General features: G+C 52.6%; 7 protein-coding genes and 1 pseudogene across 7 annotated transcripts; 4 read left to right on the plus strand and 4 right to left on the minus strand.

Moving 5' to 3' along the window:
- Positions 1-2,024: 2,024 nt before the first annotated feature.
- On the plus strand, positions 2,025-4,075 carry SAPIO_CDS7806 (uncharacterized protein; the record flags this gene model as incomplete). Its single annotated transcript, XM_016789597.1, has 3 exons — positions 2,025-2,401; positions 2,524-3,546; positions 3,625-4,075. 3 exons carry the CDS (start codon positions 2,025-2,027, stop codon positions 4,073-4,075), a joined length of 1,851 nt encoding a protein of 616 aa, XP_016640714.1.
- Positions 4,076-8,445: 4,370 nt separating this feature from the next.
- On the plus strand, positions 8,446-9,676 carry SAPIO_CDS7807 (Uncharacterized protein; the record flags this gene model as incomplete). The annotated part of the gene is made up of 2 exons (XM_016789598.1): positions 8,446-8,492; positions 8,563-9,676. The coding sequence occupies 2 exons, from the start codon at positions 8,446-8,448 to the stop codon at positions 9,674-9,676; spliced, it is 1,161 nt and encodes a 386-aa protein (XP_016640715.1).
- Positions 9,677-10,238: 562 nt separating this feature from the next.
- On the plus strand, positions 10,239-12,038 carry SAPIO_CDS7808 (annotated as a pseudogene; the record flags this gene model as incomplete).
- Positions 12,039-15,486: 3,448 nt separating this feature from the next.
- SAPIO_CDS7809 (uncharacterized protein) lies at positions 15,487-16,249 on the minus strand (the record flags this gene model as incomplete). Its single annotated transcript, XM_016789599.1, has 4 exons — positions 15,487-15,607; positions 15,675-15,727; positions 15,790-16,095; positions 16,211-16,249. The coding sequence occupies 4 exons, from the start codon at positions 16,247-16,249 to the stop codon at positions 15,487-15,489; spliced, it is 519 nt and encodes a 172-aa protein (XP_016640716.1).
- Positions 16,250-16,726: 477 nt separating this feature from the next.
- SAPIO_CDS7810 (putative chaperone protein) lies at positions 16,727-18,389 on the plus strand (the record flags this gene model as incomplete). The annotated part of the gene is made up of 3 exons (XM_016789600.1): positions 16,727-16,811; positions 16,874-17,170; positions 17,257-18,389. 3 exons carry the CDS (start codon positions 16,727-16,729, stop codon positions 18,387-18,389), a joined length of 1,515 nt encoding a protein of 504 aa, XP_016640717.1.
- Positions 18,390-18,790: 401 nt separating this feature from the next.
- SAPIO_CDS7811 (L-lactate dehydrogenase) lies at positions 18,791-19,899 on the minus strand (the record flags this gene model as incomplete). The annotated part of the gene is made up of 3 exons (XM_016789601.1): positions 18,791-19,177; positions 19,260-19,316; positions 19,399-19,899. The coding sequence occupies 3 exons, from the start codon at positions 19,897-19,899 to the stop codon at positions 18,791-18,793; spliced, it is 945 nt and encodes a 314-aa protein (XP_016640718.1).
- A 1,900-nt stretch (positions 19,900-21,799) lies between these two features.
- On the minus strand, positions 21,800-22,670 carry SAPIO_CDS7812 (Gelatinase B; the record flags this gene model as incomplete). Its single annotated transcript, XM_016789602.1, has 2 exons — positions 21,800-22,547; positions 22,633-22,670. 2 exons carry the CDS (start codon positions 22,668-22,670, stop codon positions 21,800-21,802), a joined length of 786 nt encoding a protein of 261 aa, XP_016640719.1.
- Positions 22,671-26,248: 3,578 nt separating this feature from the next.
- Positions 26,249-27,702, minus strand: SAPIO_CDS7813 (uncharacterized protein; the record flags this gene model as incomplete). The annotated part of the gene is made up of 5 exons (XM_016789603.1): positions 26,249-26,774; positions 26,837-27,207; positions 27,302-27,369; positions 27,431-27,467; positions 27,526-27,702. The coding sequence occupies 5 exons, from the start codon at positions 27,700-27,702 to the stop codon at positions 26,249-26,251; spliced, it is 1,179 nt and encodes a 392-aa protein (XP_016640720.1).
- Between the last annotated feature and the right edge of the window lie 35 nt (positions 27,703-27,737).

Here is a 27,737-nt window from a genome sequence, read left to right on the forward strand (position 1 = left end):
AGTCATTACCTGCATCTCTGACTCGAGGGCCTCGTTAATTGCCTTGCAGCCGAAGGCAGATAATAAGTCAGAACTAGGACGCCTCTTTCCTTCACCATCGGATTTGATGGAGCTACTTTGGCTCCTGCCCCTTGAGTCGCTTAGCTCAGGTGCCAACTGGCCAGCAAGTGCAGGTCAAGTTCCAAAACGGGGCGCTGATAGGGGTGCAAATGGGGGTGGAACTGATCGTGTACCTTTGTCCTGTTACGGACGCCTGATCGATTCCGTAGCGCCGGGGTCAAGCCAATCGATTCAGCCCCACAGCCTACCGTAATCTGAGGGCTAGCCTACCCTGTCCTGTCCACCCTGGGCCGTAGGGTACGGCTAGCGGACTGACCATAGGGTCAGGTAAGGTACTCTGTCAGCATACACACCAGATCCATCAATCAACAAGGAGTGTACACCATGTTGTACCACCTCAGAAAAGGCGGGTAAGCCCTATGTAGAAGGCGACTTCCCCATAGCTTCCCGAGTGAACCACGCAGGACACCATACGAAGTATAATATGGATCCCAACTTCCCCTTGAGCTTCAAGAGATCTACTAGTACGAAAGTATTTGATGCTGACTGACTTCTGAAGGAGCCCCTGGTACAGTTGTACCTTCCCACCAGAAGTAATATATTTGATGCTGCATATCCAGAGTACTCCGCACGCAGCTGGCAGTCGTTTCCTTTTTTACTTTTATTTGGCCTTACAGCGACGCCCACCCCTCATCCCACAGTAATATCTGCTTGGCTTCTATTCGCATATTACTTGGGCTCTCCCACCCTCACACTCCTCGACCCTGTATCTCGTCTTTTCGAAGTGCTTGCTGTCCGCAAGTTGTATCTCGACATCTCGGGGCACCAGGTCCAGCCAACAACACCCAATCGACCAGCCCGACTCGACACTCAGCCAGACAGAGAACACACTCGCACAGCTCACACACTCCACGCCCAAACACACCGAGACCGCGCATGCATGGCATTGGACAGGCAACAAGATCTTTTTTCCTCACATAGCTTAGCTTGCCTTGGTCAATAACATCTCTCACGACTACGACTACCAGCGCCTTTTACCCAAGACTGCGCGCAGGTACAATACAATAATACCGTAGACATCGGCTTTCCCACCATCATCCAACCTTGCATAAGTTGGCACTCGCCGTCCATTATATATCTAATTGTGGCAACGACGGCATCGGTTAGCAAAGCGCGTTGCGACTGAATCAGGGATTCTGTCTAAAGCCAAGGAACACGATTCGATTCCAACGTCTCGTCGCCGAATGGTTCGCTAGCAGGGGGCCAATCTTCCCGCCCCTGGCCACGATACATACAACCACCCTGCATTCTACCTTCCACGGTTGATCAGCGCAGTTGATCCCTTCTCATTACTCCTGTGTCCTCCCAACTTCCTCTCGACCAGTCCATTGTTGCATATTTTTTTTTCCCCCTTCTCCTCTTTTCCCCCATCTTATTATTATTATCTTTGTTCTTTTATCCCTCTCTTGAACTTCGCTTGCCGCATTCCTTTTTATTCTGCCATCGATCACCAACAGCTTCAGGACACCAATTTTCTTTTTATAATCCCAGCAATTGAGCTCTAAATATCGCCCCTGAAGGCCCCGCCGAGCTCGTCGACCGGCTCCCTCAATCGTATTGACGTCTGCGCTTTTTGCCCTAGTGCTCGGTCCAGGCGGAAAACACACCCCCGGCGGCAATCCCGAATTTCGTCGCCACCATACCCTTCGATTTTCTGCAGTCGGCGCTGTTGGCCGCAGGAACCCAAAAATAACTCCAGCAAACCGGATTGTTGGTTTTCAATTATTTTAACGACCCTCTGTTGCTGGACGCTTCATGACGATCTCGTTGGTCCTCGCCGAATCTATACGAACCCCTGTTCAGCTGCCTTGTGGTCGTCTTGGTGGCAATTTAACTTGCGAATTCAGCTGTCATCATTCTCACCCTGGCCTCGCTCTCACAATTCCTCCTCACACTCCGACGCCATGTCTTTCAGTCGACAGCACGGCCCCGAGGCCTCTAACCTCCCGTCAATCTTTATAGCTTCGGATCCTCCAGATCGATATCGTTCCCCCCCTCAAGTCATGCCTTATGAGCAGCATTCATCTTCTTCCACCACAAGCGCCATGACGATTCCGGGTGTTCAAAGAGTCGAAGAGGTCCCTCCACCGTTACCCCCGCCACAGTTCCCCTTTGGAAGGCCTCCTGGTTATGACTACAAGGAGCCGCGACGAGATTCGTTTAATCCTTTTAGTAGCAGGGAACCTAGCCTCTTTGGGAGCGGAAGCTTTAGCAGCATGGATCGTGGACCCTTCTTGCGAGTGGAGAAAGACGAAGGATATGCGAGTCTGTCGTCCACAAGGTAAGCGTGTCCCTCTTCGCATTTCTGCCACAGCCCTGTGCGCCTCTGAGGCGACAGCCTTGGGATAATCGTTGTGCGGTTAGTCGAATCTGATGTCCACTAACATGACCAATGACCGTTAGGTCCAAGGACTCTCTGCCTACCGGCTTTGGCGCCTGCCACAACCGATTCCGATTCCAAAGTAGCGCCGACGATTACTGCGACAACATGAAGAACAAGCTCAATCCAATTCGGACGTTCGACAAGTCCCCGACTTCGTCCATCGGCCCGTCCTCCGCCCAGGATCACTTCCCTTCTCGCCTCTCGCCCGAGGGCCGCTTACCTCCTTTGTCTGTGCCGGTCTCCCTCCCCTTCCGAACTTCCATTCTCGAGGAACCAGAGCGCTTCACGCAGACCCCTCTCCATTCGGCCGTGTCACCTCGCCTCGGTCCTTTCTCTCTCAGCAGCCGCGATCCTCGATCCCCTGGTGGGAATTCGGATGTGGATTACTCGGTTCGGCGCCGTCGGTCCGGTAGGACAAATAGCACTTCACTAGGTGAAGATTCAGCAGCGTCCCCGAGGGGTGGTTATGAACTACACAGCGCCGATTCGGAGATCGCCGAGACCTCGTCGATGCGAAGGCTACATCTGGATGAATCTAAGGAATATCATGTAGCCGGGCTTAAGCGACGTGCGTCATCGCCTCCCGGTGATGACTCAATGCTGCACTCTATGGGTAGCCAAAGTGACCTACGACGCCGGGAGCCCTCTCGGGGCTCTCCTACCCCGAGGTTAGCTGTCCACCCGAAGGGCTCCGGATCTTCAGTGTCCTCTGCCGGTCGGAGCGGCTCCTTTGCCTCGACATTTTCCGTCGCTGCGCCAAGCAGTGCGACGAGCGTCAATTCCTTCGGGCGCAGGTCTCCTGTTCACCTGTCGCCTGGTGGTGGCACTGATGGAGGGCAAGGCTACGCCATAAACCCATCGCCGCGGGGCTCAATTTCTCGGGGAACCCACCAACGAAATATTAGCGAGAGCAGGCAAACGGCTTCTCCCCGCAAGATTACCGAGGTCTCCAAGCCCAATGGACAGCGAATGCAAGGCTTCATGCTCATGTGCGAATGCTGTCCAAAGAAACCCAAGAAGTTCGAAACACTTGAAGAATTATGGTACATAACATCCCTAATATTATCCTACGATCCGAGGTCAAAGATGCGGAAATGTTGCTAACACACATGACTTTTTAGCGCACATGAAGCCGAAAAGCAGTACGAATGTCTGTATTGTGGCAACCGCTTCAAGAACAAAAACGAGGCGGAGCGACACCAGAACAGCCTTCACGTTCGCCGTCACAGCTGGAGCTGCAAAGCGCTCACGAGCTACAGTCAAGCGTTCCACGAGAGCACTAACCGTCCAGGTGAGGCCGATACGTGCGGTTATTGTGGGCGAGATTTCGAGCGCACCGGACCGGTGGCTGCGGGAGGGGTGGGACGCACAGCATCGGACCAAGACTGGGATGAGCGGATCCATCACCTCACAGCAGACCACAAATTCAGGGAATGCAACAGCAGCAAAAAATTTTACCGGGCCGACCACTTCCGTCAACACTTGAAGCACAGCCACGCGGGATCGAGCGGGAAATGGACGAACATGCTGGAAAACGCATGCATGATGGAAGAGGACCCAACGCCCAAATGAGGGTCAGTGGGCGCTACTGCGGGAGGGTCGCATTGCATGCTTCTGCTCAGAATACTACTGGCCGCCGTCATCGAGATAATACGGTCATTTGTCACCGTGCCTAACATGCTCGGCGTGGTCAATCTGGACTCGCTCTCCAGGGACCGCTGCGTGGGCCAATCGTCTCCTGAACAAAATTTCATGAAGAAATTCGGTGGTGCGGGTATGAATGCGGGGGGAGCCAAGGATGCACCCGATGGGTAAAATCGATAAAGCCGCCTTCTCCGGGAGAAGGAATTGATGCTTTCCCAGTTTCTAGGTGCTCTTTCCGTCTCGGCGCCTCGATTTCAGGGACAGCTCTCATTGCCTTTCTTCCTCCGATAGAGGAACTCCTCGCACAAGGGCGGTAGCGGGGACACCGCGGCTTCCTATCATCGATGCCGGACATGATCGCCTTGCCGTGCAGAGCTGTTCCGCTAAGATAGGAAGGACGAGCACCGATTCTCATCCCACTCCGCATCTATTTTGCTGCCGGCGGCAGACTTCCCTGTATTTCATCATTTGGACCGCCCTCCGAGACCGCCAACACTCGACACGCCAGGACGCAACGACTCTGGTACGCCAAGCATAGTCTGTCTAAAAGACATGGGTTCGCATAGGCCGCGAAGAATGCGAATTTATGTTTTGCGGCGCATGGAGGATCGACCTGCAAGATTGCGACTTGCCATTATGAGCGAAACGGCTTAGCGACTCTTCTTTCTTTCCGAGTCCCTCAGCCATCCTCATTTCCCAATTATTCCTTCCCTTACTCTTCCTTTCACGTTTTATTCTTCGCATTCAATTATGAATAAGAACACATCCTTGTTTTCATGTTAAGGATTCCCCTGGAGGTGCACGCAACGGCGTTGGTAGATCAATGCATTGATATCTCAAGGCTCCTTGTTATTTATTTATTTTATGTATTCCCATACCATACCACGCGTTTTGGATTCTTTTCTTTGATAAAAAGAGGAAAAGGAAAAAGAAAAAACAAAAAAAAAAAATTGCCACCCACCAGCACCGGAAGTGCCAAGCGAACAACACTTGGGGTTGGCAGCGGGGAAAGGGTCTTATTGATTTTTGTCGCCGCCAACGCAAGTTGACACCAGACAGCAGCAAGCCTGCATTAAGGTGGTCTTGCTACGGATCAGAGCGGTGAAGAGACTGGGATGTATGCCATGAAAGGGGTGGTGGAGTAGAGGAAGTGGTGTTGACGCCAGTTGTACCCCACCTCCTCTCCCCTGACCAACCGAATGAACGGCAGTTTCTTGACAACAAGAATATATATCTTGATGAGACACGCACGCACACACACCCTGACACGCACACATACATGAGGACAACCAACTCTTGGGCCACGAAGCAGAAACATCAGGGCCCGCCATGACCTACCTACCCGTGCGGCGAATATACCCGGCCAGCAGGGCCAGCAGGAAAAATCGTTAGCGGTGTCGGAGACCACTGGGCATATGATGGAATGTACGACGACGAGCATTGCTCTTCTCTTCCCATGTTTTTGGTATTTTTTTTTCTTTCCCCCTTTCCTTTTCACGCCTTTATGACGATAGGTTGACGGACCTCGGAGCATTAAAAATACCTTATCATGTAACATGTTGGTCTTTGACGGAACCAGTCCGGGGAGATATATACTGGAATTTTTTTTTTCCTTGCTGTTTTTCTTTCTTTACCCGACATCTATGTATGGCTATGCTTAATCACCTTTCTAATCCACACCTCTGTGTTAATGGCTATTGTCTATCGAATAGTTCCCATGGCATTGAGGATGATCTAACTACGAGCGATGTTGCCGTTTGGCGCACATTAATTCGAACTGAACATATTCTTGATCTAGCATTAGAGTGTCATTGCCAGACCCATGTTCGCTCTCACTGACCAAGCACGGAAAAGACAGGAGGGAGGTCGGGAAGTAAGCGGGCAGTAAGTGAGCCCATCTGTCACCATCGTGGTTTGGTCCATGTGCCAATGTGGACTAGTACGGAGCCGTTATCGCCTAGCTAGGCTACGGATAAGACCCTGAGCAGCTGGGAGTGGAGGCTGGCCGGGCCCTACGAGGGATCCTTGGAAGAAGGCGCTAAGTGGCCCCTACAGCTACAGGTGGGTTTTTAGCAGGGGGTTTGTGCAAGGATTGATGGAAATATTGATGGAGTCTGGTGTGGGCTTATATTCGGTGTAATCCATTGTTACAGCTTCTTGCCCGTGAGAAAGGAGGACAAAACAGGAAAGCCAGGGGAGTGGGGTAGAGCAGAACCAAGGCGAGGCGAGACCCCATTGCTATTTTTGGGAACTGTTATTTCGCGCCCTCTGGCAAAGTAGATTACTCGTTGCAACTCTGTTTGGGGGGGGTTTTGTGTTTTTCAATTGTTCCCTTTCGCTTCTACCGGATAACACACGGACCTGATTTATTTTTGGGAGGGGTGCATCTCTGTTTGAGGCGGGACGGACGACTGGGATGGGGAGGTGTAGAGAATATGGAAAAAGGTATCCCGGTCGTGAGAGAAGGCATGAAAGGTACAAAGGCGTGCAACAGACGACCAAGAATTAATCTAGTTTTTTTTTTTTTTTCGGTAGGATCGTGGGTCGCGGGGGCGGGGTGTTTGGAGTGGCCGATAAACGGGCAGCAAAAAGGTGAGACCGGCGGAGAGGACTTGCATTCCTTACCTGCAAAGAGTCGTGGGGGCAAAAGAGAAGGAAGACCATCCTCCTTCACTGGGTACCCCTAGTCCTCTCGGTGTCGGACGACTTCGACTAGACTTGCCTTGCTCCGCAGATGCACATGCAGATGCTTTTGCTCACCATAGTGTACGTCAATACATTACATGGCAGGGGTGGCTGGCCATTTGCTGCCATCAGTCCCTTTCTTTCGCGGATTAGTGTGTATGAGTAGTGTACAGGCAAGTGGGGGGAGGGGAGAGATGGTCGGGAAAGAGGAGGTTGGAAACATTTTGGATACTTATTACTGGATATTGCGATAACAACGGTAGTGATAGTGGTGGGAGAAGGCATCAATGATGTGCGCCCCCTTTCTGAAGGGAGCATGATCAACTGCTCTTCCGTACAAGTATGCGCAGCGCAGTGCAGTTTTGCGTTCTTTTTTTTTGGGGGGGGGGGGGGGGGGGGGGGGCCGCTAGATCCCAAGTTGGATTCAATACCAAGTCCCCCTGTGCCTCGGCATCAATAACACTCGATACTTGGCCAGAGGTGGTGGGTCTCTTCCGCTTTACAAGGACGGACGTACTCCGTACGAAAGAAGGAGGGACGAATCGGGGACTGGACCAGGTCACGACATTCCCGAGAGCCGACGCAGAAGTTCCACGCAGCAAAGCCCTCTTGCTCCCCTTCCCCCCCTCCCCTCTCTCAACGTGTCCAAGGCGTGGTTGTTTGTCGAAAAGTGGTGGAAGGGGCCTAGAACAAAGCGTGGGGACCTTTTGGGAAATGTTTCTGGCTTCCGTGTGTCCAATCCGAATCCGCGGCAGCTTCCGTTCGGTGAAAGTTCCGTTCATGTGATTCAGCCCTACAGGAGGGGATCCACGACACGACACAACGCTGCAAGACTTGCCATCTTTGCACCACAAACAAGAGTCGCTCCGTTGTTTTACTTGACGGAAAAGCGGACTCCGAAGAAGTATAACGTACTGGCATTTTCGTCGGAGACAGTAGTGGCTTTCTCACATTGAAGGATGTTCCAATGTCCGTCCTCTTGTACTTGGGCCGACCCGACACCAGCTTTATGTCCGAGACTGCTTGGCGTTTTGGTGCGCACTTTGGAGTCGCCAGGCAGTTAGTGAATAATTGCCCCGATAATTGCATGAAGAATGATGCAACACATGTATCGAGGCATCACAAGCTGCGCACAACCTGCACCGCATTCGAAATCTTGATTATTGCCCTGCAGAACAATTTTCAACAATTGTGTCTGACTCGGCTATTATAGCTTCATCTAAAAAGACACGGCTGAGAATCTCACGCTTTCATTTGTCGTGCATTCTCGTGCTCGCAGTCCTATCCATTCCTGTCAGGGACCGCCTGGCTTTCTCGTCACAAGAATTGCAGGGCGCCCTCGCTTCAAGGCAGGGAGTGGGTGGCGTTCAGGACGGGCGGGGGCGGGGCACTTCAGCCGAATTTTCTTACCCCAGATTTCACAATTTCACCTGCAAACGCGGTGGTCGAAAACATCGGACAGCTCTACATACAATTCAAACTGCAAAGGGCGTTGTACAGGAGAAACGGTAGCATTTTTTTTTTTTTTTCCTTGGTTGGGTGAAGGATTATTATACCCCTTTTTACTTCCGTTTCCCCACTCCATACACAAGGCTCATATTCCCTGTTCCAACATGTCACTGGACCGGATAGAGGGTAAGGAGAACCTCTACGTCGGGAGGTGAGTCGCATCCCATTATCAACCTCGTTTACACGGTGCCACAGAGCCGCGTTGGCTAACTTACCCATAGCATATTTGCTCTCAGACGGCCCAAGGCCCTCATGGACCATGGCGTCACCCACGTACTCTCTGTCGTGGGGTTCAAGCACAGGGAGATGGAAGGAGACGCAAACAGGGGTCCGACCTGGGACGACTTCAGAAACAAGGCCCAGCACATGATGATCGACATCGACGACGTAGACGACGAAGATCTCCTAATACACCTCCCGAAAGCCGTCCGCTTCATAGAGCAGGGCCTCTACCCGTCGAGGACACCGCCGCCGGACGGTGGCGAAAGCTTGAGTGAAGGCGACGAGGACGAGCTCGAAACCGAGGGGGCCGTCTTCGTCCACTGCGCCATGGGGAAATCACGCTCCGTAGCCACAGTGGCTGCGTACCTGCTCTGGAAGCACCCGCAACGCTTTGGAAGGTCCGCGGCCTCTGCGGCTAATCCAGATTCGAGAAAAGGTGGCGGGAGGGACGCCGTCAACGGGGCGATCGAGTGGATCCGGAGGAGTCGCGCCATGGCGGATCCGAACTGGGGGTTCCGGTCGCAGCTGAAGCTTTGGTGGGAGATGGGGTGTCCCGAGGACGTGGAGGGACACCCCGTTTACAGGAAGTGGGCTTACAAGAGAGAAATTGAGAGGAGCGTTGCCTGCGGTATGGCTCCTGAGTTGAGGTTCGAGGATGAGGACATAAATCAAGCCAAGCCTGTGCAGGGTGGTCAGCCTGCGCATCAAACCCCGCCATCGCCGGCGGACCCCGAGTTACGATGCCGCAAGTGCCGCAAAACCCTCGCGACGGCCCAATTCATCGTCGCACTAGACCACCACGGAGACGGCTCCGCTTCTAAACCAGCCGCATCTCCCGGCGCCTGCCCGCATTACTTTATCGAACCGCTCTCGTGGATGCGGTCGACGCTCGAGCAGGGTGAGCTTGACGGGAGGTTATCGTGTCCCAATGTCAAGTGCGGCGCCTCGGTGGGTCGGTACTCATGGAAAGGATTCCAGTGCTCGTGTGGAGAGTGGGTTACGCCGGCGTTTTCGTTGCAGAAGTCCAAGGTTGATGTGGTGAAGCCCGCGAGGGTCCCTGCGGCGCTGGGGATACGGATGCCTCCGGGTGCGACCCCGAGGGAGAATTTATGATGGGCATATCAGATTTTAGATTTACCTTCTCTTCGGCTTGTAACTACGCATAGAAAGGAGCGGTGAATCTAGTTTAGAGAATGGGGAGACACGGCAATGGCATTCAAGGAGAAGGGATGGGATTCATCATCGGAGTTGGTGGTAGGTAGGCAGGTGGATCATAGCCTGAAGCTATTTTATTTCCGCGATAGTGTTAAAAGAGCAAATGCATCGGAGTGTCCCGTTGCGACTGAAAATCCCCAACGCTCTGCAAGGTCGAGTGCGACCGAGACTCGACGAGTGTTGGTGTTGGTCGGTCACAGTCGGCATAATTAAGCCGAGAAGCCCATGTCGTCGACATTGCAGCGGATCAATTGCATCATCAATTAATAATGATTCCTGAGGACCTCAACTCTCAAATTCCCAACCTCCTCCCTCCTATATCACGTGTGCCCAGTTGAATAACGCCCACGTCTCAACTCATTGACCTGTACGAAGTAGTGTCCTCCTCATCCAATTGAGAATCAATTGAACATCCCACGCGAATCTTAGTAGACCGAAGACGCAAACTGGGACGCAGAGCATGTCCGAGAAGACCCAGACCTTGCCGCCCGTCGGCGGTGGGGGCCCTAAGCTCCGTTCCCGCGCCTCATCCCGCTTCGGACGCTCCATTTTGTTGCTAGCCATTCTCAACGTGCTCTTCTTCGTATACCGTCACCCCGACTCGATCATTCCATCCTGCGCTTCCTGGAGGAGTGGCAGGGCAATTTCCGAGTCCCAGACCCAATGCTTCCAGGTGCTGCCTCTCAACCCCTCCCGCGGGGGTGGCGAGGATGACGACGCCCTTGATCGCATGGACAAGTTCCTCACCTCTGACCAATTCCGCAGCGAATCAATCGAGCGAGTATCCGGCGCCATCCGGATCCCCTCCCAGTCCTACGACGACATGGGCCCCGTTGGCGAGGACCCGCGGTGGGAACCCATGGGCGACGTAGCGGATTACCTCGAGCGCACATTCCCCCGCATCCACAAGGGAGATGCCGTGAAGCTCGAAAAGGTCAACACTTACGGTCTGCTGTACACGTGGGAGGGAAGCGACGCTTCTCTAAAGCCCACGCTGCTCATGGCCCACCAGGACGTCGTACCGGTGGCGGAGTCGACAGTGGGCCAATGGGATCATCCTCCTTTTAGCGGCGATTACGACGGCACATTCATCTGGGGCCGCGGCGCAGCGGACTGCAAGAACTCACTGGTTGGTATTCTTGAAGCGGTTGAGCTTCTGATCGAGGCTGGGTACAAGCCCAAACGCACTGTCATCTTGGCTTTCGGTTTTGATGAGGAGATCTCGGGCGGCCAGGGCTCGAACTACCTCTCGAAGGCTGTCCTGCAGAAATACGGAAAGCACGGCGTGGCTACCATCGTTGACGAGGGTTCCGGGTTCATCTCCTCGTGGGGTAGGACCTTTGCCGTCCCCGGTGTTGCGGAGAAGGGCTACATCGATGTCGAGGTTACCGTGCGCATGCCGGGCGGCCACTCCTCGGTCCCACCCGACCACACCGGCATCGGCATCCTCTCCGAGTTTATTACATTAGTTGAATCTAACCCCTACGAGCCTACCCTACACGCAGAGAACCCTTTCCTGGGCCTCCTGCAGTGCGGCGCCTCCCATGCCGAGGAGTTCCCCCATAAGCTCAAGAAACTTCTTCCCGAGCACGCCGCCTCTATCAGCAAGCATCACCACCACCATCACCATCATCACAAGGAGGATAAGCTCGCAAAGGAAGCCGCCAAAGCCGGCCCGGCGATCAAGTACCTCTTCACCACCTCCGTCGCCGTCGACGTGATCTCCGGCGGCGTAAAAGTCAACGCGCTCCCTGAGCAAACCCGCGCCCTCATCAACCACCGCATCAACGTCGGCACGACCTCCGCCGAGGTAAAAGACAAACTCACCAAGCTGGCCAGCGGCGTCGCCAAGAAGCACAATCTCACGCTGCACGCCTTCGAGGAGGCCGGCAAGCACGACGAAGCCGAGCTCAACTCCATCACGCTGGGCATCACGAAGGTCATCCTCGAGCCGGCGCCCGTGACGCCTACGTCCGTCAACGGCACGACGCCTTACTCTGTTCTCTCGGGTACCACGAGGGGTTTGTACGGAGAGGATGTACTCGTCGCTCCGGGGATCATGACGGGGAATACAGACACAAGGTATTATTGGGACGTGAGCGAGCATATTTTCCGGTTTGCGCCGGGTTGGGACCCGGAGTATAATATGTGGGAGGGAATACATACGGTGAATGAGAAGCTTAGCGTCTTAGCTCATGTTAGGACTGTTCAGTGGTATAGCCTGTTTATCAGGAACATGGACGATGCGGATTTGGAATAGAGACGAGTGTGGTCATGGGGTTGGAGGATGGCAGTGAAGTTTCTAGAGTATAGTTGTTTACATCTGAGCGCGAAATTGACGGTTGCCGTTTAACTCGGCTCTCTCCAAACCTGTTTCTTGAGCTCGACATTCCGTGAGAGGAAGTCCGTGTAGGAATTGGTGGTAAGGACATGCTCCTCGGACAGTAAGGCCAGCACAATTTCTTATCTGCTCCAAATCTCCCCAAAGCACGAGGAGAGTTTAATGTCGAAGTTGAACAGCTTACAGGGCCCAGCCTTATGTGTCTCGGGAGCACACAACACGCTGCCTCCGTGCTTTCTTGCATCAGAAACGGTGTAAGCACAGCAAACGGGTGTCTCCCGCGTATCACTGTTTCCGAACCCATGGAGGACTGGTGATTGATTCCCCCGGCGTCAGCGCAGCGACTCTCGTTGGAACACTGTAAAAAAATTTTTCAGTTACCTTTTAACACCTAGGCCAGGGTAGGGTTGGCGTAGTAGCAAATTTCAACTTTTTTTTCTTCCCCCTTTCTCTTTACGTGCGTATCGTCGGCTCCTTGAGCGGAATGTAATCAAGCGCCGTTGCCAAAAAAGAAAAGAAAAATACGCCACGCATTTACTCAGGGCCCGATCCCGACCCTCCGATCCACCCCTCCCCCAATAAATGAGACAGAATCATCGGACGTGCCGTTTACAAATAGGACATACCGTGCGCCGTGCCTATGCATTGGAGGGTCGGGGACGCCCCTCTTCCGCTTCCGGGATGATGATGCTTTTATTGAGATTTGGGGGCCATACAGCGGTCATGTCATTTATTCACCAGGGCTAACTCCGGCGAGGGGGGAGTGGTCTTCTGGTCCCGCCTTGTATTCTTGGTTCGATGGACGGAACGTAAGTGGTGAGGCTAAAAGGACATGCACTATATCAGGAGGGCACATCTGCCGGGACCAGTCGGATTCGAGGTGATCTCGCCCCAATGCGGTCTTCGGCGAGAGTTGTCCAGGGTCATAGAACCCCCCACAGTCTCCCTCTCTTTCTCTACCCAACCCAAGCAAGCCTTACTCTCTTAATCCCCTCTTCAGACTTCTTGACCCATCCTCGGTAGGCAGGTGAAGAAACGCCAAGCGATGCGGGCGCTTTTGAGGGGCGACTAACGTCCGTCCCCGCATCCGCCTTTGCTGTTAGTCGAGGCTTTTGGAGGGGGAATCCTCTTTGGACTCGATCATGCGTCCCCAGAAGACTGCTAGCAACTTCGCCAGTGGTCTCAACATTGTTAAGAATCTTCTGATAATAACCTGAAATAGCTTTTATCAGAGAACAGCCGCCCGTCTCCGGCACAAGATGATGAGGACTTCCTATGGCTTACCCTGAGGCCATTTCTGACAGGTAGTGCCAAGTGAGCATTACGGCCGGACCAGAGTGCTGGAAACTATATTGAAAACCAGCCAGGTCATGCTCGATGACGACCGCTGCCGGTACCGGCCGTCACAGCTCAGGCCACGGAGGGGCGTGAGCGTAGAGACACGTCGATTCTGGCTCCCACGTTCTCAAGGATCTCTCCGCACCTAAGAGCCTAAATCCTCCATCGACAGGCACGAATGTGGAGTTGTACGACCCACGTCGACCATGGGTGATCTTCAGCCCTAGAGCCCCAGGAGGGCCTCCGTTCATATTGATCACCGAAGACTCTCGAAATTTGTTTTCGCTCGCCGAGGCTCCTCTAAGCCCTAAGCTATGGGGAAGTTCGGTGGAGACAAAATGACTTTGGCGCGGGAAATAGATTGAGGGAACTGCAGGTAGGCGAAAGTGGTATCGGTCTTGATACCTTTGCTCACCCCAGCATAAGCAGGCAGTAAGCGGTGCGGGGGGAAGTCTCCCGGTGACGTCTTAGTCCGGACTTTGTCGATATTGCATGGTGGTCTCGATGGAGTTGCACACAACTCACACATACACCCACCGGGACACGGCGATCGTGCCAAGGCGCCGCTGCAGCATGGAAATCTCCCACACATTCTCAGGTCAGTCAACCGAACAATGACACGATAACCTCCATGTTCCACTTCTCATGCCCGAAGATGGAACCAATGGTGAGCACAGCGAAGGCACTTCCAAAAGAAAATAGCACCACAAAATCCATCGTCACACACCGCAACCCTACGAGGGAAAAGAACCGAATTCTCCCCACCTTTCCACGATTGCATATCCCTCGGATTTGGTTGGTCCCTGAATTTCGCTTCGACGATCACTCGTCCGACTTGGTGGCCGGATTGATGATGGAGGGGGTGAGCATCATGGCAAATATGTGAGTAGGGTACAATTTGCAATGTTCGTGTTAGCAGGGAAGTAAGCACTAGTTTACCTCGCATGCAGGTCATCCCACACACACACACACACACAAAATGATATTGAGGAGGGTACAGTCGAGTCAAGAGCAAGATCGATCCCATCACATTACTTGTTAGGTGGACCAACCAAGGACCGAGCCGTCCGTCTTCTTCCGTGTTCGGGAAGGGGGCTTTGGCCAAGTCCCCCCTCCATTATTGACCAGGGTTTTCTGTTCTCTCTTTGGTCTGATCGGTGCGCTCTGGTCGCCTGGAAGGAGTTAGAGGGGGGAAATGAGGCTGTTCGTATCACCAGGTCCCACACAAAGTCGTGATCGGCTCATTCCGGTTCGGTGATCTTCGAAGCAGGTCAAAGCAAAGCTGAATGAGCACTAATTTGAGGAAATCCTTATTTTAATCCACCAAGTTTGACCGACGCTAGAGGAAGCTCGAGTATTTTCCCTCTTTTCTTCTTTTTGAATTCTTGTGCTTTGAGACGGGCTTGCGGTTGGGCCCGACTACTGAAAAGAAGCGAGCTTGTTTGCGGCTGACCATGGCATGTTGGCTGTGCCAGTGTTAGATGCCTATTCCGGAAACGAGGCGTCTTGGCACCGGGTCACACCAGGTTTGCCGAAGATGGGCGTGGCCATTCAGGCGGCCAGACTAGCGCCGCAAGCGAATCCGCTTATAGAAAGGAAAATGGGAGGTAGGATAGCAAAGTGACAAAAAGGAGAGGAAAGTAAAAATAAAAATAAATATATAAAATAATAAAGGGCACTGGAAATGTAAAATTGGTTCATCCCTTCGACTCTTGTCTATTAGAATACAGATCAAGCTTCTGGAAAGTCGGATCTTGGCACTCGGGTGAGATTATGGTCCAAGAATCCCTCGTCTTACTCGCATTAAACGGTATCGTTTCGGGGAAAGGAACAGGATAAACGGCCGGTTTCCCCAGGAAAACAGAGGTACTTCGACCATGCCAAGCTCAAGTACCTCATCGTAGAGGGGGTGAATCCAAGGAAGATCGGCAAGTTTGCTTGGGAGGAATGGCATGGGTGTGTGGATGTATCCAGCCTTATACCCTGATACCAAGATTGATTTGAGTAAGATCGATAGTGGGCCGGCAGCTCAGGCGCCTGGGAGACCCTTGGGAACTGAGGGGAAGTAATTTGGTTGCTGAAGCCTCTCGCGGTTTCGCTTAGCTATTTCCATCTGTCGCCTCTTCTCAACTCGTTGCTGGTAAAATGTGCTGTGATGAAGAATTTAGCTTGACGCGATCAAGTAGGATGCGGGCGACAGCTCGACGGCCGACCTACCGGTGAAGAGCAAAGACACGAGGTTCTTCTGCTGTTGGCGTCGGAGACCCGGCCTTGACAGAGTCCGTCGAGTTAGCGATGCAGGATCGACGACACTAAGCGTTGCAGCACTTACTTTGGAATCGTCGGACTTGTCATTCTTCTTGTCTCCTTCACTACTCTCTTTATCCTTGTCTTTGTCCTTGTCCTTCTCCTTTTCTTTTCCCTTGTCGTCTTTGGATTTCTCTTTCCCTTTCTCCTCCTCTTCCTTTTTCTTCTTCTCTTCCTCCTTCTTCTTCTTTCTCTCCTCGTACTCTTTCTTCACCCTCTCCACCTCCTCGTCGAGCTCCTTCTTCTTTTTCGCATCAATAGCCGCTTGGTCTATAATGGGCGTACAGAAGTTTCTGTCTTTGAGGTGCGCCACGCAGACATAAAAGAAGTCCTACATGGAAGATTTAGCCATTTCCTGTCTCAGGACGATAAATAAAACCTCCTTACCTTTCCATCAGGCCCATTTGAGAGAAGCACACTTGAAGTTGGCCTATAGCAGATCTCACAGCCTTTGCTAGCAGTATCTGCCACTCTCCGGTGAGCATATACATTTGGGAATTGCATTTTTTTCCACTGTAAATTAGCCTCGATTATGAGAACCATCATAATCCACCCTTCCCTGGTAAGAAAGGAGAAGGTGATGATCAGATGAAGATGCTGAGGGGCAGCAGATGTTCCCAGCGCGGGGTTGCCTCTGTTAAGAGGAATCCCTTGTGAAAGTAACTGCACGTTCCAACCTAGCGTATAAGTGACCTCCTCCAACCATTTCTCCTTAACACCCTCAAGGCCAGTTTCAACTCTCTCCCAAACACCAACACCCCGTAAACCAAAACGCCAGCCAAGTTTTCGAGCTGACTCAGCGCCAACTGAGGAAACCCGTCGCGCTGTGACCAGAAGGCGAAGAAAAAACGCGTCAGAATCGCTGTTGGGCTCAATCAAGCGACCAATTCATCCTCATCATCATCGACGTTGGGTTTTCGTTGTCGTATTTGACCCTTCGAAGTCGGCGGAACCACCTGAAAATGTCTGCCGCTCTCGACGCGCAGAGGCTCCGCCTCGCCTTTGAGTCTCGCCCTGACATCATTAAGAGCATCGAGGCTGCCGCTGGTACGTTTCCCCCCATCACTGGCGTTTCCTGATTCCATGAAGCTAATCGACTCCATTTTTAGATTCTCCGAGTCGAGTGAACTTGTTCAATAACATTGCGAGTTTCGTGTACGATCTCCAGACGAATGGCGAACCCGCTGCGAAGCGAAGGCGAGTAGGTGATGGACGAGACGGCCTAAACGGAGCGAATGGCGCCGATGCTGCGCAGGAGCCTGTTCTCCTGGAAATCAAGGAAATTTCTATGTCTATCCCGCAGAGGAAGAAGTTCGATCTGTGCTTCACGGCGAACCATCTCTATGCAAGGGCGGCGAATGCCCCTGGTCCGGTTCAAGGGATCGTGTACCACTGGCAGGACATTGGTAGGTTTTGTGGGAATCCCTTTTTTTTTACCCAGTTTGTGGGAAGAGTGGTGCATTTCTAACCATTTCCCTCGTCTTCGTCGTAGAATACGCCTTCTACCTTCCGGTTCCGGAAAAGGCCCAGGTCCAACACAACTACATCCTCTTCCCCAAGGGCACCTGCCTCGCCTCCCTCAAAGGCATCGCGTCAGCGACCGACCCCCTCGTCTTCACAGTGCCAGCCACGCCCCCAAAACAAGGCACGATTGGCGGCTCCAACGCCGCCAAAGCCTCGACCTACGCCGATTCTTACCAAACTCTCTTCCACTGGGCCCTCAAGGACCACCTTCGCAAGGCCGGCAACGCCATCGACATCGTCTCGACTGATCCCAACAAGTTCCACAGCGTCATCGCGCAACCGCACAGGCCCAAGGAGAGGGCGGTGCACGTCAAGGCCTTCCGGGGCTCGAAGGATGGATACCTGTTTTTCCTCGAGAACGGCGTTTTGTGGGGCTACAAGAAGCCGCTCCTTTTCATTCCGCTCGATCGCATCTCTGCCGTTAGTTACACGAGCGTCCTGCAGAGGACTTTCAATATTGTGGTTGAGGTGTTTATGGGAGAGGGAGAGTCGACGGAGGTGGAGTTTGGCATGGTTGATCAGGCGGATTATGCGGGTATTGACGAGACCTACGTCAAGAAGAACAGGCTGCAGGATCGCAGCATGGCGGAGCAGCGAAAGGCTAAGCTCGAGCTTGCCGAGAATATCCGAGCGGCGAAGAAGGCTGGAGGCGCCGGCGAGGACGAGGAGGCTCAGGGAGACAATGCCGAGGCTCCGGAGGCCGGTGGAATGTCTGAACTCGAGAAGGCACAGCTCGAGGCGGAGCAGAAGCTTCAGGACGAGGAGGACGAGCTCGAGGAGGATTACGATCCTGGTAGCGATGGCGACAGCGATGGATCCGGCTCAAGCAGCGAGGAGGGCGACGACGAAGATGGTGAGGAAGAGTACGACGAAGAGGAGGATGGCGACGGTGACGGTGAAGAGGATGGCGGTGAGGAAGGTGAGGAGGAGATGGCAGATGCCGAGGAAGAGGTGGTGGAGGAAGCTCCTCCCGCCCCGAAGCCGAAGCAAAAGGGAGTCACTCAGGTGCCCCACGCCGATGTGGATGATCATTTTTCTCATTCGCCCTACGGAAATGATGACGAGATGGATGTTGAGGAAAGGTTTGACGTTGTCGGATAAGTCCAAGCAGGTATCAATCAGTCCCTTGGCATGTTGCAGAGCGGCCCACCGGGACAGCTGATGTACGATAGAGATTGGCGGTTATCTTCTTTTCATTGTCACGAGAAAAATAAGGCAGGGTATGACACGATCAAATAATCAAGAGAGCATGATCATGGTAGTTGTACGGATCCAACGTCGTATTTTATTGACGATACATACGATCGACTTCATGTTGCAGGCGGTCCATTTGTAACAAACCAGTTCTAGTCAACCTCGATAGATCGACTCTAGCCTCTTTTTTAAGTGTCCAAGAGTTTAACTCTAGTTCGCATCATTCCAAAAAAATCGTGGCTCATAGATTTCCTCATGTATCCCATCTCTCAACAGTAAAACAATCCAGCACCTCCCCCTCACCACGCTCAAAGCTTAAAGTCCCTCCTCACATCCGCAATAACCCCCCTCAACGTCGCAGCCGAACCCTCCAAAGCCTTCTGCTCCTCCTCATTAAGGTTCATCGGCAAGGGCCTCGCGGCGCCGCGACGGCCCAGGACGACGGGGAGGCTGATGCAGCAGCCGAGGTCGGGGACCCAATGGCTGATGGGGCGGACGAGGTGCTTGTCGAAGAGGATGGCGGAGCAGATGCTGGAGACGACGGCGCCGATGCCGAAGGACGTGGCGCCTTTGCCTTCGATGATGGTGGCGGCCGAGTTGCGGCACTTTTCGGCGATGAGGTCGCGGTCGAAGGTTCCGGCGGGGACGGCTTCGTCGATGGGGACGCCGCCGACGGTGGCTATGGACCAGGCGACCTGTGTTTGTGCGTTAGATATGGGAAGAGGGATGAGGGTGGGGATGTTTTGGGGGGTGCTTTGGAGGTGTTGAATAACTTACGAATTGGCTGTCGCCGTGCTCACCGAGAACATAGGCGTCGATGGAGTTGGCGGAGATCTAGAATATTTTCTAGGTTAGCCAGCCCTTGCTCACCTTCAAAAGAAAAATTAAGAATAACAAATGAGAGCAATTAACTCACGCCAATCTTCTGCGACAACCTCCCTCTCAACCGAATCGAATCCAAAAAGGTCCCTGACCCAATAACCTGCTGCTTCGGCAGCCCCGAAATCTCCTGCGCAAAACAAGTCAAAACATCCACAGGATTCGCCACGAGCAGCAAAATGGCATCCTTGCTGAGCGGCTTCATGCCCTCGATGACAGTCCTCAAGATGCTAATGTTCCTGCCGATGAGCTGCAGCCTGCTCTCTCCGGGCTTCTGCTTGGCTCCGGCGGTGACGACGATGACGTCGCACTGGCCGGCTTCTTGGTAGGTCCCCGCGCGTACGGAGGGGGTGCCGCGGTAGGCGGCGTCGCCTAGGTCGAGGACTTGGGCGTCGCGGAAGGTCTCTTTGATGTCGACGAGGAGGATCTCGCCGGCTACGTGGTTCATGATGCAGGCGAAGGCGCAGGCTGCGCCGACGTCGCCGGCGCCTACGACGGCGATGCGGGTGGTTTGACGGCTTGTCTCGAAGAGGACCATTGTGGTGGTGGTGGTGGTGGTTGGTGGTGGGGGTTTGGGGAAAGTAGAGGGGTAACGGGCTGTGATGTCGATGACGATGGCGGGGTAATCAAGTCTCAGGCACAAAGCTCAAGAGAGTTTGGGCTGAGAGAGACAGCTGGAGGAAGCAGGACGCCCTGAGTTTATGTATGAATTCGTATTTAGCTCTAGGCTTGGCGGAGGGTCTGAAAGAGAAAAGAGGAATGAAGCCGCAAAGCTGTAAAGCTGTAAAGCCTGTCTAGTCTAGCTTGGTAAATGGGAAGGAAAAAGAATAGTCAAAGATCAAAAGCCATGTCGAAGGAAGGGGAGAGCTATGTAAGTCCAAATAAAAAGAAATCCAAGACACATCTCGAAAGCATCGTTTCACAAGCCACCAAGGCATAGGGGGCCCATATCTTCCCAGCTTTCCAGGTCCCAAATGTCCCCATGCTGCAATGGAGAGCTCCAATTTGCCCCTCCTGATGTCACCGCACCACACCACTTTTGCCAGTTCTGATCCTGTATCCAACCATACTCGAGCTAACTCTTGCTTCCTGCAGGACGGACTCAGGGCACTGAAGGCCAAGCTTGCCGGGGCCACGTCATATGAAGCCCCAGTTTATCAGGGGTTCCCTCGGATGCAGTTCGCCAACCGGCATGTGCTGGGGCGGGAGAAGGATGAAGGATGTTCCAAGGCTGGCGGACGCGCCGAGGGACAAGCTTTCTTGTGGGTGTTGAAAACTGGAGATTTTCTTGTTGAGGCTCGTTGTGTGAGGGAAATGGGCTGAGGTTTGGAGGGAAGGTGGATAGTGAGTGAGCGGTGACTGGACAGTGACTCGGTGGCTGTGCTAGCGCTGGGAATGGAATGGACGGGATGGAGGGGTTCGTCGGTTCAGGCTGGCAATCACTTGACCACGTCTCTGGAGGAGGACGCCGTCTGCCGAATGAAGCCAGGAAAAGAGCCTGGAACAGCTTCAGTTAAGAAACGAATAAAACGATACTTATTATCAATTGGAAACGCGTCAGAAAATAATTCATGAAAGGAAGGAATCCTTGCCCAAGTCTTCATTAAATGAGGAGGAAGAAAAAAAAAAATAATGAAAAATTGACAAAAATAAAGAAATCAAGCACAAAATCCAACAAAAAAATTGCCTGCAAAATCTATCAATCTCCATTCATGTGAGACCAACAAAAAAGAATAATGCCCTCACTCGGATTTGAACCGAGGATCTTTTCATGTCGCTAGTACGAGTGAAACGCCTTACCGCTTGGCCATAAGGGCGAACGAGCCAGATGAGCACTCATTGGTGAAAGCTTCGAGCTTAGCGGGCTATAACTAGCTTCGGCGCAGATGAGTTTAAAGGGCCAGACCAATCATCAGAGACAAACAACATTTGAGGGGAGGCTTGGTGGTCTTGATCAAATGAATCAACGTTTGATTCAAGTTTTTGATGGAAAAGCAAATTCGAAACCAAAAGACTTGGATTGTTGAAGAGTTTTAGTAATCGGGGAGAATGACAACATCGATGCGATTACAAAGTCAAAGTACAATTGTACTTGACGATGATAATGCTTGCGATTGATTATGTACATTTCACATGATTCTCGGCGATGTTTTTGTCAACCTTCTAATCCAAGAAGGCGCAGGTTGGAGGGAGTCTAAGAAGTCGCACCTTGCAATCTCATTTGATATCATATTATAGCTTATATCCAATAGCTTCATTTGCTCGTTCATAGAACACATAGCACATATACACACCCATCAATCCCTCGTTGAAAGTGCATCCTCCCCTCCAGACATTAAATCATCGAATAGCGCCTAATGCGGCTCAGAGCTTCACCCACCCCCATCCACCCGCAGCCTCCATCCCCGAGGACAACCAGTATCCAACTCATCCATCAACTAAAGTAGAATAACGGCACCGAGAGCGACCCAGGCAGCGGCCCAGAAAGATCCCTCCTGAACCATCGCAGCATTGACGGTAGGGGGAGGCGTGCTGCTACCCGTAGGTTCGGGGCCGCTGGTGCCGGTGGGTTCGGTAGGCTCGCCCGTCGGCTCGCCCGTCGGCTCACCCGTCGGCTCTCCGGTGGGTTCTCCGGTAGGTTCTCCGGTCGGTTCACCTGTAGGCTCAGTAGGTTCCTCAGTACAGCTCTCCTCCGGGGGCTGAGTAGGCTCTTCAGTGCAGCTCTCCTCCGGGGGTTCAGTCGGCTCCTCAGTGCAGCTCGACTCGGGGGGCTCTTCAGTGGATTCAGTCGGCTCTTCAGTGCAGCTCGACTCGGGGGGCTCCTCCGTACCAGTGGGAGTGACGGTAGGCTCGTCAGTGCCGGAACCGGTGGGTTCGCAGGTCTCGGTGACAATGTCATACGTCGTGGTGCACCAGATGCCCTTGCAGTTGTCCTCGCAGGGGAAGTTGAGGGTGACGGTGGGGATGGCCTCGGGGCATCCGCAGCTCTGGGTGACCGTAGCGAGGCCGAGACATTCGGGGATCGCGCAGGTGGAGCAGAGCTCGCCCGTGACCGTCACGGTGGGGCAGCCGGTTTGCGCCGGCGGAGGCACCGAGGGACCGGCGGTAGTCTGGGTAACGCCGCCGTCATCGGAGTGGTGATCAGAGTGGTGGGGGACGCCTGGCAGAGCGACAGCAACGCCAGTGCTAAAAATACGGGAAGACTCGTGTTAGTTGCGGGAACTTCTTTAAGCTTTGTGATGTGGGGTGGATACGAGGTGGATGGCCTTACATAGCGAACGAAACGGCGAGTTGAGCGAACGACTTCATCGTGTAAAGATGATGTTCAAAAAGCGATCGACTTTAGGTGAGTGGGTATATATTAGAGTAGCGTATGTACAACAATAATTATTATGTTCAGCGCTGATGCTTTTTGATCTTCCAAGTTTCGAGGTGTCACGGCCTCACCCGTCGGGATGCGTTGTTTATGTATTCATCCCAACTCTTCTCGCCCGCCTGAGCCTAACGCCGACCCCAATGCCAATCCCAACCCCAGAATTCCCCCCGACGTCACCAGCTTATGGTCGTGTCGGTCGAAGATTCGGCCGTCGTCTGATTCGAACAGGGGCATCCCAAGTTGCAGAGGACGGTTATCTCCATTGGTCAACCACAACACCACGCCCTCGTATTCAGGCCTTGGCATCACCAATCTTCATGACTGGCATTTTCTCTGGCCCATAGCGTCAGGTCTCGCCACGCCACTTCTGCTTGTCCTCTTTGCTTTTTGGCGTTTTGTGCTTTGATGAGCCATTGCTTCTCTTGGGCACACGGCATTGGGTGCCGAATCCACAATCCAGAATCCAGAACAATTGACGATGTCGGCCCTGCCAAGAACACCATTGTTGGCTTCTCCATGAATCAATGGCATTAATGTGATTAGTATTGGGCCTGGCATTGACGTTTCCTGCACCCCACGATGACACAAGAATTAAGGTGCTGATCACCCGGTAATTATTCGTAGCGATTTTCGGAAGATATTTTTAGCTCCAAATCCTCATCCGTCATCTCATCCACTCTGATGGAACGTCAATAATGAGCAGAGGCGAGATTTGTTTGGCAACAACCCACTCTCAACGTGATTAGGGTTACAAAAGAGGAAAAAAAAATGATGGGCGAGTTTATGCCCCTTGTCTGATGAGAAAATCGACCATCATTGTCCCCGGTTCGGCATCGAGAGATTTGAATTCCTCCGCTCCTGTGATGGTCGCTTGCATGGGCCATGCCAGTTGAGTTGTGTGAAGAAAAAGGTGAGGGGTGGCGGGTGACCAACCTCGTGTTCCAGAAGAGGAACTGGGATCTGGAACGACCAATTGCGGTCGTTTCCGTATTTCGTATCGTCCATTTTTGGCGGCCTATTTCCAATTGAGTAATTTCTCTCTGCCATCAGCAGGGCCTGACGTAGGGAGTGAGGTCATTTAACGGTCGTGCAAGTGCGTGCAACCTAGGGGCAGAAAACTACTCGAGCAACCTTGCTTTGACGTCTCCGGAGCTGTCAGGATGTGAATAGGTTTAGTGCAATTGCTAGCGAGCTGTCAACTACCTGTAGCCAGTCTAGTCTCCATGCGGGTATTTAGCATCAAGACAAGGAAGGGTAGAGTTGTTTGTTTGACCGTCTCTTCACGACTTCGAGTCCTCTGCTTACTCCCTTCCTCGTCAACAGTGAATGGGATGAATACGAGGTCAACCATGTTAACATCTCTTGTCCCCTGGTCACACGTTTCATCGAGAGGGATGAGGGTGACCAGTCCAAGACTTGACAATCCACCTCGACTGCGAAGAAGTCTGCGTATTTGGTAAAGGATTGTTTCCCAGCCTTGAGTGTTTATCAAGCCTATCATATGACTCGGAGCCGTTCGCCGACACTAATGGATGGATGGAAGAGATTGACATCAAAACTGCCGACTTCGTGACGGCGAGAGAGACGGGGAAGAGGAACCAACCCAAGGTTTGCCTCGGATAACGATCTGGGAGCATTCACACAGAGCAAACAGGGGATGTCGTGAGGCTCCCTGTTCGAAGAGAGCCCTAGAACGTCTCCCCCCTCACTAGGCAACCCTCCCCGGCATGAACACGAAGTCATCTTGATACAAAGCATTTGCGAGTAAATTGCCCTTCGAAATAACCCATGGGCAGCTCCGACCCCTCGTTCGGCCTGCTTCCTCCCTCGTGCTACGGTTGTCTTTGCCCAAGGATGCCAGTCCTGTCCCCCAGCCTGAGTTGGAGAGAGATGGCTTCCAGTCGATCGGCTACCTAGACCCATCCCGGCGCATTACCTGCGAGGTTGTTCGAGCGAGCCACTCACAATTTGGATGCTAGAGTTAACATAGCAGTGAGGAAGGCGGCCTTCAACAGAAAGAAGATTAGCAATCTCGCGAGATGCGTCTACTCTCCCTCCACGGGATAGGAAGGATGCCGGGTCATCAATGATTCCCAATAGTAGCAACCTACAGGAGAGATAATTAACTCGTGACCGAGAATGAAACATCTCCTTTCGGGGGCCTATTTCGTGGTAAAAAAAATTTCGAAAGGAATAGGCGAGAATAAAATGAAGGGAAATTTTTTAAAAGAAAAAAAAAAAAAAGAAAAAAAAAAGAAAAAAAAGAAAAAAAAGAAAAAAAAAAGGAAAAAAAAAGAAAAAAGAAAATACAAAAAGCTCGCTCGGGGGTTGCTCCCAGGATCGAATCCTGGTTGCTTCCCGCGAGCTACGAAAATTGCAATTTTCTAACCTTCTGAGTGCTCCAGTTGACCACTTGGCCACTGGTTGTAGTGTCACCACTACTTGAGCTGCTCGGTTGGAAGTTCTTGCCATGGACTCATATATGAAGGATATGGCTGTGGTTGGGGTTGAGTGTGATGAGGAAGGTGCGGGAGGCGCTCTTTCCCTTTGACTTGCATCGCCAAAAACGCGAATTTCCAAAATGAGATCACGCTCGAGATAAACGCTTTGGTGAGGACTGTCCTTTATGTGGTTCTCTCTGGAGGGCACCCAAGTAGGAGAACATCTCTCCTGCTCACCTACAGCTTCGAGATGGTCAATGTCGAACCAGGGGTCCGAGGGTGCACATGATCCATGATATCTCTCAGTCTACTTCTGAGGGAAGAAGAAGACATACAAGAGATCGAACCATAGGGCTAGGGCTGGACGCTCTCCGAGTCGCGAGCACTTAAAGCTGAAGCCTTCCTCTTAGAACAAACTCTGGCCGAAGCTCACCAATGTCGAAGCCTTCCCAAGGCCGCTGGGTATAATGAACTAAACCTTATCAACGATTCAGGTAGCTCAGCCTCGATTAAACCTACCACGACTCGCCAAAAGCGCATATTGCCGAAGCGTTTAGGATAAATTGACCTGCAGCAGCTTCCCGATCACTGCCCACTTTGTTGGAGCACCACGCTAAACGTACTGCCAAGCCGCATAATTTTGAAACAGCAAGCGAGCTTCCTGGATCTCTAATGAGACGAATGTCTTTCGAGGAGCGAACATCAATTAATCATTCGAATGAATAGGAAACTGCTATATTTTCCCTCTCGTTTGTGTGCAGAAAACGACCGATTCCGCCCCGAAACGCCGTCACCTTAACCTCCAGGTATCAAAAGAATGAAAGGGAGAGAAACAAGATAATGTACAGAAAATCCCTTTTTGCCCCCGATGTGCCGTAATCCCGATGAAGTCCTTCCCCATATGCGCCCAAATCGCACGATCAATCCGTAGAGGGAAGAGCCCCAGGATCACCCGTAACTCCAGGCCCTTTTCCGCCTACCATGTCCACCTATTCTTACAGTCATGCCATATTCCGTTTGCCGTCACAAAAGAAAATCCACATGTTTTTCGAGATTTCACACTTTCGCCCTCAAGCCCATGTCCCAGCAGACGGCTTCGTCGACTCCTTCCTCCCAATCTCCGTCGTCACCCTAATCTCTTGCCCATACTCCTTCCCCTGACGCACACCATCTCGACTCCCGTAGATGGACGTAGTAAGCTTCACTTGGTTTCCGGGATAGTTTGCGTACTCGCTCACTTCATACGTCGCCGCGTTCTCCTTCAAGCCCTCAGCACTGCCCAAGTTCGTAAACCCAGTAATCGTGTACATGCCTCGAGGCTTGCTCCTCTTAGCATACAGCGCGTTGTGGCCGGATTCGAGACCGCCGCCATCGCTAGGTCGCCGGTGGTGTCTCGACGAATTCTCGGTATGTGGGAACATGCCGGGAAGTATCTTGCGGAGGAGGGGTCGTAGTGTCGGAAGGCAGGCGCAGAGGATACCGCAGTTGAGCTCGATGACGGTCCAGTAGGAGGTGGGGACGTTGTCCCATGTTGGGTCGACGGTGTTGACGGCGCTACGGAGCGTGAAGAGACGAACGATGGAGATGATGCAGGTGCTGTGATAACATGATTAGTCCAGGGTTATTTCCTTACGTCCTACAACTTAGGGGAAACCTACAAAAAGCCAAGCCCGAAAATAGAAAGAACCATCAACTTCTGCTTCTTCCTCAACTTCAAATTCTTCACCGCCGGCATCGGCGTCGTGAACACCATGAAGTCCGTAACGATGTTCATGATGGACGTCAGGTACCACACCGTCAGGGCGTCGATGCACTTGCCCATGCGGCTGGGAATGAAGACGGCGACGGGCACGCAGGACATGCCGACGAGGATCTCCTGCGCGACGCCCCAGACGGCGAGGAAGATGAGGAGGACGAGGCAGACGACGCGGGTGCGGCCCTCGGAGAAGATTCGGCGGTATTGGAAGAGGAAGGACATTTTTGTTACGATTTGGGAGAGGTTGTAGATGACCATGCCAGCGAAGAGGGCCTGCCAGAAAGGTTAGTTTTCAGTGCGTTACAAGAAGATTTCATTCTAGAGTGAGTGTCGAAGAAAAGCTTCTGTGAACTGGAGGGTAACGAACCTTGAGCTGGGCCATGTTCTCTTCTTCCGTTGTCAACCACACGTGTGTGCCGAGACCATATTTGGCCTCTTCCAAGAATGTTAGCCCTGGTCAAAGCAGCACCTTCGCGAAGGAAGGGTGCACACTTACGTAGAATGGTGATGATGGAGACACCAATAGATAATAGCTAGATCATACATCAGTCAGTATCCTTGAGCGTCCGAGTTGAGAGGTAGCGCACGCACCTGAGCAAATGCGATGGTAGCATCATCCCACCCCATAGCGCATACGATAAAAAAGCGAGTGTACAGTCGCAAGGCGACAGCAATAGTCGTCGCCAGACCAAACGCTACCGAGATGCCAACGAGGATAGGAACCCTCGTCTCAGCATCTAACTCGGGATATTGGCCCGGTACGGGCATCTTGGCCATCGACATTTTGTGAAGAACTCTTCTCG

Source organism: Scedosporium apiospermum (assembly GCF_000732125.1).
Source record: "Scedosporium apiospermum strain IHEM 14462 chromosome Unknown SEQ_SAPIO_0111, whole genome shotgun sequence".
Lineage (NCBI taxonomy): Eukaryota > Fungi > Ascomycota > Sordariomycetes > Microascales > Microascaceae > Scedosporium > Scedosporium apiospermum.